This window comes from Plecotus auritus (assembly GCF_963455305.1).
Source record: "Plecotus auritus genome assembly, chromosome: 8".
Lineage (NCBI taxonomy): Eukaryota > Metazoa > Chordata > Mammalia > Chiroptera > Vespertilionidae > Plecotus > Plecotus auritus.
The window spans coordinates 3,151,071-3,164,803 of record NC_137782.1 but is presented as its reverse complement, the minus strand read 5'-3'; the positions used below and the strand labels follow the sequence as shown (position 1 = coordinate 3,164,803).

The following is a 13,733-nucleotide window of genomic DNA, read 5'->3' as shown; positions in this document are numbered from 1 at the left end:
CTTTCTTTCTTAATATATTTGTACTGATTTCAGAGAGGAAGGGAGAGGGCGAGAGAGATAGACACACCAGCGACGAGAGAGGGTCATGGATGGGCTGCCTCCTATACGCCCCCTACTGGGAATGGAGCCCACAACCCGGGCCTGTGCCCTGACCGGGAATTGAACCGGGACCTCCTGGTTCATCGGTCAACGCTCAACCACGGAGCCACTGGGCTGTTTCCGTTTTCTGATGCCAATGCCTGAGAGCTGTGGCCAGCTCTTTTTTCTTTTTTTTAATAGAAAATTGTTAGTCCTTAGTTCGAGCACTTATCTTACGATTTGAGTGTGAATTTATGGCACGTGCTTGGTGATTTAGGGAAATAAGTATATTGCTTTCCTCCCCCTTCCTTCTCCCCTTCCCCTTCCCACAGTCAGCAACCTGCTCCAGCCCCACGGGGATCACGGGCCTCGTTTCCGAAGGGCCTCGGACAATAGTGAGAAATGGTACTGCGTGTGGCACGTTGGGTCACAGACGTGAGGACACAGCTCAATGAGTTCTCTGTCTGTAGAGCAGGCCAGGTTAGGCGGTGGAGCTCCTCCTTCCGGTGCTTCCCCCTCCTTGGTCCAGTGGCACGCAGGGAGGGAACCGCTGGACAGTACTTTGGGAACGGCCTCGGAGCTTGCCGGTTAAAGGGATGAAGTGACCTGGCCCGTGACGTGTATTGGGGGACCGTGCAATGCACCAGTCCCTTTCTTGAAAACGTTGGCCACTTCTTTTTTTTTTTTTAAATAAATATTTTTTAAATATATTTTATTGATTTTTTACAGAGAGGAAAGGAGAGGGATAGAGAGTTAGAAACATCGATGAGAGAGAGACATCGATCAGCTGCCTCCTGCACACTCCCCACTGGGGATGTGCCCGCAACCAAGGTACATGCCCTTGACCGGAATCGAACCTGGGAGCCTTCAGTCCGCAGGCCGACGCTCTATCCACTGAGCCAAACCGGTCAGGGCCGTTGGCCACTTCTTTACGTTGCGCCGTTTGCAAGGGCCCGGTTGTTCAGAACCCTGTCCCTGTATTCTGCGCCATCACTGCAGGAGCCCGAGTGAGGTTCGCTTCCAGCGTGGAGGCTCCTTTGCCTGTCCTGTGGGACCTGCGTGCTCTCCTTGCAAGCCACGTGCTGGAGTCAGCCCTGGAGCAATGGCAGATGAGGCCAGGCGTCTGGCTTTCCAGGGGGGCTCTTGACCTTTATGGCCAACGATAGAAAGGCGCTCCAAGAGGGGCTGTTAAATCTTCCCCCGGGGGTAAGCCCGTCCCCCGGTTTGAGAAAGAAAGCCTTCCTAGATGGCACGGAGGGGTGTGTGGCGGTTTGGGCCGCAGCGTGGCGTATATGCCAGCCTCGTCGAGAAAGACTTAGCTGGGAGGGATCGTGGCGGGAAGAAGTGAGGAGGGCACTGGGAGGAAAATGAGTCGGTGCCGATTTTAACACCAGCCCCCTGGCGAATGGGTGCGTCTAAGCCGGGCCCAGATTGTGACGCAGGAAAGCCTACGGTTATTTCAGTGCCAGGCCGATCCCCTCGCCTTCCGCGCTGAGACCTGCAGTCAGTAAGGAAGGGACGGCCCAGTGGTGCAGCGGGAAGCACCAGCCTTCGGAGGTCAGACCCTCGAGGTCCCTCTGCTGACCCAGTTCCCCCCCAACCCCCAGGTCCACGTGGCAAGCACTTCTCTGGGGTCTGGGGAGCATGATGACTGGCACCTTGAATGATTTAATAACAAGTGACAGTTTAACTTACTGCTCTGCACTGTTTTCAAGTTTGCAAACCACTTTATTTTATTTTTAAATATAGTTTTATTGATTTCAGAGAAAAAAGAGGGAGAGAGAGAGACATCAATGATGAGAGAGAATCATTGATCTGCCTCCTGCACATCCCACATTGGAGATCGAGCCAGCAACCTGCGCATGTGCCCTGACTAGGAATCGAACGGTGACCTCCTGGTTCATGGGTCGATGCTCAACCACTGAGCCATGCTGGCCGGGCACAAATCATTTTATTAAGATGAGTATCCTCCCGCAAGCCAAAGTAAAGGAGAGAAATGGTCATTGGCCCCATGCATAGGCGATGGCACTGAGGACAGGCATTCGCCCGGTGAGTTCACGGGGCACCGGGTTCTGGGACCCAGGTCTTCACACTCTAAACCAGTGGTTCTCCACCTTCCTAACGCCGCGACCCTTGAATACAGCTCCTCATGTTGTGGGGACCCCCAACCATGAAATTATTTTCGTTGCTACTTCATCACTGTAACTTTGCTACTGTTATGAATCGTCATGTAAATATCTGTGTTTTCCGATGGTCTTGGGCGACCCTGCTAGCGGTTCTCAACCTGTGGATCACGACCCACAGGTGGAGAACCGTTGCTGTAGAGCCTAAGACCATCGGAAAACACAGATATTTACATGACGATTCATTAACAGTAGCAAAATGACAGTGATGAAGCAGCAACGAAAATAATTTCATGGTTGGGGGTCCCCACAACATGAGGAACTGTATTCAAGGGTCGCGGCATTAGAAAGGTGGGGAACCACTGCTAAGCCCAGAGGCAGGGCCCTGCTTTTATCTCGTCTCTTAATGTGAGGCCAGAAGAAGGGCGTGGAGAAAAAGATGTCTTGCCAGCTTTCAGCCCACACAAGTGGGAATTGCTTGCGTTGCGGACACGGTTAGACCGGTGGAGTGTCCGACGTGACAGTGTTACGCCTGTTCCCTCTGTTCCCCACGCCAGTCCTCGTCCTGATGTTCGTGGTGTGGATGAAGCGCCGGGACAAGGAGCGCCAGGCCAAGCAGCTCTTAATTGACCCAGAAGATGACGTGAGAGATAATATTTTGAAGTATGACGAAGAAGGCGGCGGCGAAGAAGACCAGGTAAGCCATGGCTTAAATCTTCCAAATGAAAGTTGATGATCATAACCAGGGGTCCTCAAACTTTTTAAAACAGGGGGCCAGTTCCCTGTCCCTCAGACCGTTGGAGGGCTGGATTATAGTTTAAAAAAAAAACTATGAACAAATTCCTATGTGCACTGCGGGCCCGGGACGCGTCGGCTGCTAAGCAGGACAGGCAGCGGCACCCTGCGGGCCGGATAAATGTCCTCGACGGGCCGCAGGTGGCCCGCGGGCCGTAGTTTGAGGACGCCTGTAAACTCTAAACGATAGAACGAGCGTGAAGGCATGCGGTGCGGTAACGGTACCAGACTTGGTTTCTGTTGTCGCATTAGGAACCACTCGGTGAGCCTTCCCTGCACGTGGGGCACGCTTCCCGAGTTCTTTTCCAAAGTGTCCCGTGTCATATTCATTTTGTAAGGAAGTCATTAACATTGTTTTAAGGAGCCTAGGTTGCAACCCAATTCTGGTTATATTTGTACTAATAAAATATTTTTATTTATAGTTTTTCTTCATCGGATATTCAAAATATTAAGTAAAAGTAGTATTCTTATATTGGGGTTTTAGATATGTACAGGCTGTCCCAAAAATGGATACACACACTGTGAATAATTATAAAGGCAGCGTTTATTAAAATACATTTCATTTCCAAAATTGAGCTATCGGCTGTTAAAGTGTGTATATATTTTTGGGGGGATGGGGATGTGTGTGTGTGTGTGTGTGTGTGTGTGTGTGTGTGTATCTGTGTATATAAATATAGAAGAGAAGGCACTAGACCAGGGGTGGGCAAACTTTTTGACTCGAGGGCCACCATGGGTTCTTAAACTGGACCGGAGGGCCGGAACAAAAGCATGGATGGAGTGTTTGTGTGAACTAATATAAATTCAAAGTAAAGGAGCGGAGGGGAGAGCAAGAGAACCGGATAGAACAGCCGGATCCGGCCCGCGGGCCATAGTTTGCCCACGGCTGCACTAGACTGTTCATTTTACTCATGTTTTCCAAGCAAATTCAACATTCCGGGTGCCATTACGATCACTGGGGATACAGAGGTGGGCAGAACCCACAAATCCCTCCTTTCCAGAGCCCGATATTCTTGAGAAATACTTGAAGTGGGAGACAGTGTCTAGTGCAGCCGTGGGCAAACTACGGCCCGCGGGCCGGATCCGGCTGTTCTATCCGGTTCTCTTGTTCTCCCCTCCGCTCCTTTACTTTGGATTTATATTAGTTCACACAAACCCTCCATCCATGCTTTTGTTCCGGCCCTCCGGTCCAGTTTAAGAACCCATTGTGGCCCTCGAGTCAAAAAGTTTGCCCACCCCTGGTCTAGTGGATCTGCATGTGCGTTGTGCCCGACACGGTACCTCGCGTATCGTTGCTCCCGAACCGCTGAAGTCCTGTCTGGCTGTCAGGAGGGTGAGCGCCGGTAGCGCCCAGGAGTGGCGTTCTTGCTGAGGACGAGAGGGACCAGCAGGCAGGACACAGACCTCCCCTGCTCGGAAGTGGCGTTTTAGGTTTCACACTAGCTAGCGCTTCCGAGGCCAGTCCTACATCCAGGCACCCCGCCACGTGCATTGAACGTCACCGCTTAAATCTGGTGATAGTTTAAAGCCCGCGATGTTCGTGCGGATGCCCCCCTCCCCGCGGTGGAGAGCAGAGCCGAAGGGGCTTTGAATTCTGTGAGCTCCCACACCTGGGAGGTGATGGACGCAGGCCTCCCTCCCAGGTCCGTCCTGTGTCCCAGCGGAAACTGCTCGGAGGCGGTGCTCCTGAAAGTGACGGGGTGGCCTGAATGCGGCCCGGGAGGAGTCACGCGTGTCAGCCGCCTCTGGTAGCTATGCTGAGCTCGCTCACTAGTGCCTGTATCAGGGGCACAGTCAGAAACAGGCGCCCGGAGTTCTTGGTCTTGGATTTTCGGGAAATGGGGACGTGCTCTGACGTAGGCACACACGTGTAGGCATTCGTGACAGCACCGTGAGCGTGCAGAAAACCCGGTTTCCGTGGACACATTGTCCCTTCCCCTTCGCTACGTCTCTGAGGAAGTAAATACCGCTTCCCGTTGTACGAAGCACGTGCACACCCACCGCCGTGTTTTTTTGTTTTGTTGTTTTTTTAATATATTTTATTGATTTTTTACAGAGAGGAAGGGAGAGGGATAGAGAGCTAGAAACATCGATGAGAGAGAAACATCCATCAGCTGCCTCCTGCACACCTCCTACTGGGGATGTGCCTGCAACCAAGGTCCATGCCCTTGACCGGAATCGAACCCGGGACCCTTCAGTCTGCAGGCCGACGCTCTATCCACTGAGCCACACCGGTTTCGGCCCCACCGCCGTGTTTAGCCGCTGGGCCTCCGGGGGGCGTGCTCCGTGGCACACGTGGGGCAGGTGGCAGGGGTGGTCAGGGTGTGGCCTGGCCACGCCACACGGGGCTCCGTGCCCCGCGGCCCTGCCCGGCCCACGTTCTCCGCGCCCCCCTCGTTCAGAAGGGGATTTCAGGTCTGTGGGAAGCCTGGCGTGTGTGTAAAGCTGTTGTGAGTACTGACTCGTTGAAGTGGCTCTGTGAATACACCCCAGAGTTTCTTTCTTAGAACCGCCTTTGGATATTCACATTCATGATCGGCTTCCTCGTTAATTAATTCAGCCTTTCGCTTTCCGGAGCCATGTTCAAGATGAGCAGAAACTACGTCGATCGCGTTATGTCGTAAATCTTCTACTGGTATTTTATGTATCATGTCATTCTTCGTAATTTTCTCGGCATAGACTTTCACCCAACTCAATGAAGCTAATATGAAAATAGTAGTAAGTGCCCAGACAGCGTGGCTCAGTGGTTGAGGGTTGACCTATGAACCAGGAGGTCAATGGTTCCATTCCTGCTCAGAGCACATGCCCGGGTTGAGGACTCTTGTCTCCGGTAGGGGGTGTGCAGGAGGCAGCCTGATCAGTGAATCTCTCATCATTGAGGTTTCTCTCTCTCCCTTTCCCTCCCTCTCTGACATCAATAAGAACGTATTTAAAAAAAATAGTACTAAGTGGAAGGACACCGGTGATAACTGGGTGCTGTGTAGAACTGGAGGCTGAGAGGCAAGAACCACGAGATTTCTCGGCATCCGCTGGTCTGGACCGGGGCACCCGATGTGTCACCTGATCTTGGTCCTTCTCGCCCCCACTCCATCCCTTTAGGAAATTGTTTCATGAAGGTTGATGGTTGTAGTTATTTTAAGAAAGACTTCCTTCCTTCATTGACTTGATGCACTTAGATTCATGCTCGAGATCAAGTGGTAAAATGTATCTGTGGCCACGATTTAGTCCAATTGTCATCATAAATCCTCCGCCTTTCCTCGTCCTGACCTCTGAGGTTTTCTTTGCTCCAAGATAAACTCTTGGGCGTGACGAGGCTGCTTCCCGTCCACTGTCCTGACAGGTGGACGGTTTTTCGGGCACGTCTCTCTGTGTCGTTCGCCGTGGCTAATTCCTTTACGTGGCGCTCGACTTCCTGTGGCGTCCTCGTGTAGCCTCGTGGTTCTTTGGTGGCCTTTTAGTCTCGACTAAAGATCTGCTTCTGGTCCTCTGTTAGGATTCCTACTTGCCGTCCTCGTGGTAGAAAACGGAGACAAAATTGCATCACGGGGTTTTGTGCGTTCTCGTGTTTGCCCCTCGTCGCGGGAGGAAATGTGCAGGGTGGTGATGCTCCCCCGAGGTTTCCGTCCCTTCGGCCTTGAAACTGGCTCATGAGGCCCACTCCCTCCCCTCCCTCTCTGCCGCCACTGCCTGAGCTTGGGTCAGAACCAGCACTGCCCACAGCAGCATCCTCCTGAGCGTCCTGGGCCCGGTTCTGATCCGATGCGGACTTCCTCCTTCCCACGGCAGACCGCCCACGGGCCCTGCCCCCACGCTGCGGGGCGCCCCGAGGGGCACCAGGACGAGGCCCGTGGAGAGCGTGCCGTAGGTGCCGACGCCCTGGTGTGGGACTCCTCAGCCTGCCCACCGGCCACGCCGGTTCCTTTCCAAGTCAGAGCGATTGGTCGGTCCCTTGGCGATTTCACGAGATTCCTTTCTTCTTCCTCTCACCATCCCTCCAGGCAGCAAAGCATCATGGGTCTTCTTTCTCCTCGAAAAGGCTCGTCGGTTTCTTTGTGTTTGTTCCCGTGAACCTCCTGATGGTCACAGCTATCGTGCGTTTCCCCAAGCCTGTGCCTTGGTAGCTTATCTGGCTTGTTCTTGGCGCCGGAGTGCGAGTGTTAACCTCCGGATGCTCTGGATTCGCACCAGAAGCAGGAGGCTTCCCGCACGTTTGGCTCAGGTCAACAGAGGTTCATGCACATACACCGAGAACCCCCCCAGCATCCCCGAGGCTTCCCGGGGACCCCGTGCCTGTAGTGTGCTCTCTGCCCAAAGCGCCCCGTGTTTTCCTGACCCCTGTCCCCGGGGAGCAGCATCGCCTGCCTCTGGACTCCGTTAAGAAAACGATGGCTAGCCGAAACCGGTTTGGCTCAGTGGATAGAGCGTCGGCCTGCGGACTGAAGGGTCCCAGGTTCGATTCCGGTCAAGGGCATGTACCTTGGTTGCGGGCACATCCCCAGTGGGAGGTGTGCAGGAGGCAGCTGATCGATGTTTCTCTCTCATCGATGTTTCTAGCTCTCTATCCCTCTCCCTTCCTCTCTGTAAAATATCAATAAAATGTATTTAAAAAAAAAAAAAAAAAGAAAACGGATGGCTACAGCAGGTCCCTTTCCGCTCTGGCTTCCTCTGCTCAGCATCTTCTCGGCAGGACGCTTCCACGCCGCGTGTAGACGTGGTCCATTCTTGTTGCTGCTGCATAGTGTCACCACGTCTCATGGATCCGTTCTCCGACGCTGGGGCATGTGAGCGGCTGCGGTTATGGTGTGTGGATCTGCTGTGGGCATTGTGTGTGCCTGTGCTGGTGCATTTCTGTTGTCATGTGCACAGAGGTCGAATGTCCAGGCCCTAGAACAGGGGTGGGCAAACTTTTTGACTCGAGGGCCACAATGGGTTCTTACACTGGACCGGAGGGCCGGAACAAAAGCATAGATGGAGTGTTTGTGTGAACTAATATAAATTCCAAGGAAAGGAGCGGAGGGGAGAGCAAGAGAACCGGATAGAACAGCCGGATCCGGCCCGCGGGCCGTAGTTTGCCCACGGCTGCCTTAGAATGTGTATGTGGCAGCGCTGGCACGATTCTTCCTGCCCGTTTTCCGAAGTGACCGGACCGGCTCACACCGCCCCCAGCCATGCACGTCCTCACGGACGCTGGGGGTCCCAGTCCTTTCCACGTGCAGCCGAGCTGACGGTGTGTGTGTCTGTGATCTAACTGGATGCTCCGGCTGACTTACCAGCTTGCCGTCTTCTCTGTGAACTTCCTGTTCATCTCCTGCGTCCAGTTTTCTGGTGGGGTGCCTGCCTTTCCCTCCCTGATTCGTGGGCCGTCCGTGTATGTCACGGACATCGGTTCTGTGCCAGCTGAGTGGATGCAGCGTATCTTCTCCCGTCCGCAGCTTCCATTTCCCTTATCCTGACGGTGTCTTACATCTTAGAGATTCGCCTGGCTAGCTTCTTATGCCGGCCCCGGTGGTTTGGGGACATGTCTGAAAGCTGGATTGTGTGTCACGTTAAAGTCACACTGTGGGTCTCTTTATACCAGCCGTGGGCAAACTACGGCCCGCGGGCCGGATCCGGCCCGTCCGGCTGTTCTATCCGGCCCGCGGAGCCGAAAGAGCGGAGGGTTCTCTTGCTCTCCCCTCCGCTCCTTTACTTTGAATTTATATTAGTTCACACAAACACTCCATCCATGCTTTTGTTCCGGCCCTCCGGTCCAGTTGAAGAACCCATTGTGGCCCTCGAGTCAAAAAGTTTGCCCACCCCTGCTTTATACAGAGCCCATGGCTGTGTTTTATGTAGCTTGCAGGGTGTAAAAATTGAAAAAAAAAATACACTTAACTTTTGGATCTCCTAATTCTCTCAAAAAATGGGAAGATCTAAGCAATCTGGCCTGTGTTGTGACGTGACAACAGCTGTGGGAATCAACGTAGAGGCTTCCTCTTTCATCAGGGCAAGCATAATCCAGTCATTCTTTTTCCTCCCTCTTATACCCGGCCACATCTTCTTGTTTATGTTATCAGCCTATCCTTTCTAGATACCTGATGTTGCAAACTCTGATTCAATTATCTATATATGTAAAAGTCTAAGCGACCGTTACGACCGGACGACCAGGAGACCGGCTGGTAGCTATGACACACACTGACCATCAGGGGGCAGACACTCAATGCAGGAGCTGCCCCCTGGTGGTCAGTGCGCTCCCACAGCCAACCTCCGTGGCCGGCCAACCTCCCGTGGTCCCTCCCCCCAGCTGGCCGGCCCCAATCAGCCCCGATCGCCTGCCAGGCCAAGGGACCCCACCCGCACATGAATTCATGCACCGGGCCTCTAGTATAGTAATAGCTAGACCAGGGATGGGCAAACTTTTTGACTTGAGGGCCACAGTGGGTTCTTAAACTGGACCGGAGGGCCGGAACAAAAGCATGGATGGAGTGTTTGTGTGAACTAATATAAATTCAAAGTAAAGGAGCGGAGGGGAGAGCAAGAGAACCCTCCGCTCTTTTGGCTCCGCGGGCCGGATAGAACAGCCGAACGGGCCGGATCCGGCCCACGGGCCGTAGTTTGCCCCCGGCTGGGTTAGACTTTGGAGGAACGCAATGGATTTCTGCCAGGAGGAGGTGTGATGGTGCTCTGAAACCAGACACCAACTCTCTGCAGTTCTGGCTTAAAAGAGAAAAGGGGATTCGTCACAAATACACTGAGTGGCCAGGTTATTATGCGTTCAGAGATCATAATAATATGGCCAGTCTGTGTATATTTAGATGTATTAGTTACAGGCTCGCTGCTGTAACACACTAAAATGTCAATGACCTACGCCTCATCGGAATGTCTTCCGGTTTCAGGTCATGGGAATTTGGGGTGGAAAGGGGAGGTGGGGGAGGGGAGGCGGGCTCTACTCCACACAGTCACTCGGGGACCCAGAGTGCCACTGGCTCCCCCTTCTCCCCTGTGGGGCTCCAACGTCCCCTGGACGTGCCTGCATGCAATGCTAGACGGCCAGAGGGCCGGGAGACGGATTTCTTGTTGATGTCTGTGGCCTGATCCTGCGTATAGTCATCGACCAGCTGAAAGTCTCCACCCACCCCGGTTAGGGACTCGAGCTTGGAGACGCTTCTCTGAGGTTCTATGAGAACAGGGTTTCCCCGCCCACAGTAGGTTGCTGGACCCGGTGCTGCATTCTGACCCATCCAGATGCGCCAGAGGAAGCGGCTCCCCAGATGTAGAGGGGACAGAGGCGCAGCAGCTCAACCACAGGGGACCCTGTCCGAGCATGAGCAACAGCGTAGAAGGCACCAAAACCGGGGGGGGGTCTCTCCCTCACGAGGAATGTGCCCGAGCTGCCTGGGCCGCCGTGTCTCCTGCGGGCCCTGCACACACACACGTAGGAATCCCCAGGTGACTTCAGGATAAAGGGAGTCGTGACGGACTCCTCCTCGTGACCCAGGTCCACCCCTAAGGATCCCGATGTAATCGCTGTCTGAGTGTCCGGTGGCTCCTTCAACGAGATCTCTTTCTTCTGTGACCTGTGGAAGTCGGTCTTAGGGTTTTGGGAGAGAGACCCCCACAACCTCCATGACACCGGCAGCCCATTCAGCAGCATTCAGGGGCTGGCGATGGGGTAAGAGCCCCCAGTTCCCGGGACCGGGGTGTGGCGTTGAGGAATGGGGACTGTGAGGGTTGATGGCTTAGCAGTCAGCCGTGGGCCGGATCTGGCTGTTCTATCCGGTTCTCTTGCTCTCCCCTCCACTCCTTTACTTTGAATTTATATTAGTTCACACAAACACTCCATCCATGCTTTTGTTCCGGCCCTCCGGTCCAGTTGAAGAACCCATGGTGGCCCTCGAGTCAAAAAGTTTGCCCACCCCTGGCTTAGCTCCTCCTCTGTTCGCTCCTCCACTCTGCATTTTAAAGCTGCAGGACGATTGAGCTGCCTGGACATCCGACCTGTGCCAGTCACTTCGCACTTTGGTGCCCAACGAGCCACCACGATTCATCTCCAGATGCCTCCTGCTGCCCCGGCTAAACCGGGCGTCTGCCCTCTGTGCTCCCATAGGAACCGCGTCAGCCTGTATTTTGAGCTCTGTGTCCAGCCTGGTCCTGACCTTAAACTCCCCGAGAGCCGGCTTGTCATAGCCACTTGGTCTTCCTGCACGGAGGACAGTTTGCCCCTGGCAGGCATTCCGGCCCCGGTGGGCGATGGGCCCTCTCCCTGGGTCTCTGCGTTTGCAAGTCTGTGCAGAGGCCGAGTGGAACCAGCACAGCCCTGCCGGCTTCGCTTTCGCTCTGCGGCGCCTCATGGCTTCAGGAAGCGGTGACCGCCTTCGGCAGCGCTAGCATCCGTGACGTGCTCTGTGTCAGGCCCGGGACCACGCTCTGAGTGTGCGTGTCTCTCATCGTCTTCCCAACAGCCTGTGCAGCAGGAACGGCGATGAGTCCAGGCTCCAAAACCAGGTCCGCCTGATGGGAGGCCGAGCTCTGCTGCCGTGGGCTGGGGGCCGGGGGCCGGGGGCTGGGGGCATGCTTCCTTCAGTCTTGCTGGCCTAGCACAGGCAGGCAGTGCTGGGGGTCCCCGCGAGGCTGGGCACTTGGCCACCGCTGGTTAGATGACCACTGACAGTCTGGCTGGAGCACAAGTAAGGGGTAAGACCCAATTAATTGGTTAAAGGCGGTTTGCAAAACGGAGCACATTTGGCCATGCATAGCGCTAACGTCGGGAGAAGCCAAGTTATTTTATTAAAAAAGTCAGGCATGCAATCTGGGCAGCTGGAGCTAAAAATCTGAAATCCAGGCTGGATGCCGAGACAGAGGGATGGGGCACAGATACCAGAAAGTCCTGGAGGCCCATCCGCCACCTCCCTGACTCAAGGTCACTCTGGGCCTGGGGTCACCTGTGGACTTCCCGCCCCACTGTGAGCAGCAAAGCCCCACGGTCTCCTCCGCAGCAGAGAACAAAGCTCTGCAGTTTCACCATCTTTGATCCTTTGAAGTCATTGTTTTACAAAACCAGGGTGCTGTGTAAGTGCACTGGCAGTTGGCTGAAGCTGGGGGTCTCGGCGGAGGCCGCTCCCACACTCGTGTTGTTGGCTCGAGCATGCTGTTAATTGTGCCCCCCGGTTCCTCGTCTTTCCACCCCCACCCGCAAGCAGGAGTCCCTGTTAGCTGCTGAAGGAGTGACAGCGACTGCAAGGAGGCCAGCGCCGCCAGGGACGGGGTCCGCTCTTCTCACAGCACGGGGCCTGGGACACCTGGGGGCCTGCAGGCCGCGTAGATTCTGAGCCGTCCCCTTCCCGTCCCCCGCTCGGCTTTTGGGGCGTTGAGTGGGCACGTGGCTGCTCACTGCCTCTCCCTGTCACTACATGTGCGTGAGCACAGCACTTCATCATTAAATATTTATTCCTCCTGCCTGATCCTGTGTGTGCTACATTCCGTGTTAGAAGGAGAGGGACTGATTAATATTCCAGGAGTGAAGTGATACCGATTTGAATGCCAAGTATGTCAGCAGTAGGTTGTGGGGGGTGGCAGGGGGGGGGGTGAGGGGAGGTAAAAGCGCCGGAGTCCTACCGCTTGGCCGAGTCCCCCAGCCGCCTGGCTTTATGAACGGGGCTGTACTGGACACGGGAGGTGGGTGCGAGCCATGCTGCGGGCGTATTCCGTTCGTGGGTTCAGTCGGTTTTTTTCTGTGAAGGTTGCAGCGCTAGAGCTGAGCACAGGAAATCTGAGTCATCTGCCCAAGGCCACCGTGTGCGGTGGTGGAGCCAGGTTTGAGTTAAAGCGCTCCGAGGTCAGGTGTAGATCACCACACTGTGCTTGCTTTCCTCTGTTGTGATTATGTGAGAATTTATCAGAAAACACAAATACATATACATATACATATACACATACATATACACATACACATCACATATACACACATATACATACATATACACACATATATACATATAGATATACATACATATACATATTACATATACATATACATACATATATATATCAGAGGCCCGGTGCATGAATTTGTGCATAGGTGGGGTCCGGCCAGCCTGGCCAGGGGGAGGGGACATAGGCAGTTGGCCGGCCTGCCTGCTGGTCGAACTCCTGGTCGAGGGGACAGTTTGCATATTAGCCTTTTATTCTGTAGGATATACACTGAGTGGCCAGATTATTATGCGTTCAGAGATCATCATCATCTGGCCGCTCAGTGTATATCTATCTATCTATCTATCTATATTCAGGAAATTCCAAATAAGGTGTTAAGATGTGACACAACCTAGTGAAGGATTCTGACGCTCTGTCACCATGTCTCCAACCGGGCATGGCCACTTCTTTATTCCGATTTCTAGGTTTCCTCCACGATGGAATAGCAGGCCATGCAAGATGAAAGGCCGGGCTTGTCTGAGGGGTGATGTTCAGTTTCTGTTACGGAGGACGGGGAACTTGGGGGGACGTGGAACTGAAGGTGCCTCTGGAGGCTGGGAAGCGTCTAAGAAATGGGCTCATCTTGGCAGGGCCTTCCCGACCCCAGCACACGCTTTGGCTGAGGGTCAGGTTTCAGGAGCAGCACCCTTCCGAAGCCCTTGCTCTGCTAGACCCGAAGGCTCCAGCCCCACCCCCACTCCTTCCGGCCGCGCAGCACAGCTCCTCAGCCCTCCACACCCCATGGCCTTGGTCCTGGTTTATCGATTCTTTTGTTTTCGTTATCTGTATCTT

General features: G+C 54.2%; 1 protein-coding gene across 1 annotated transcript in view; it reads left to right on the top strand.

Annotated features, from left to right (window-relative positions):
• The window catches only part of CDH2 (cadherin 2), a 235,702-nt gene that overhangs the window by 206,307 nt on the left and 15,662 nt on the right, over window positions 1-13,733 (top strand). Inside the window, exon 14 of the mRNA XM_080685267.1 lies at window positions 2,759-2,898. Coding sequence (XP_080541393.1) covers window positions 2,759-2,898 — 140 coding nt within the window. The remainder of the gene's footprint in view (window positions 1-2,758; window positions 2,899-13,733) is intronic.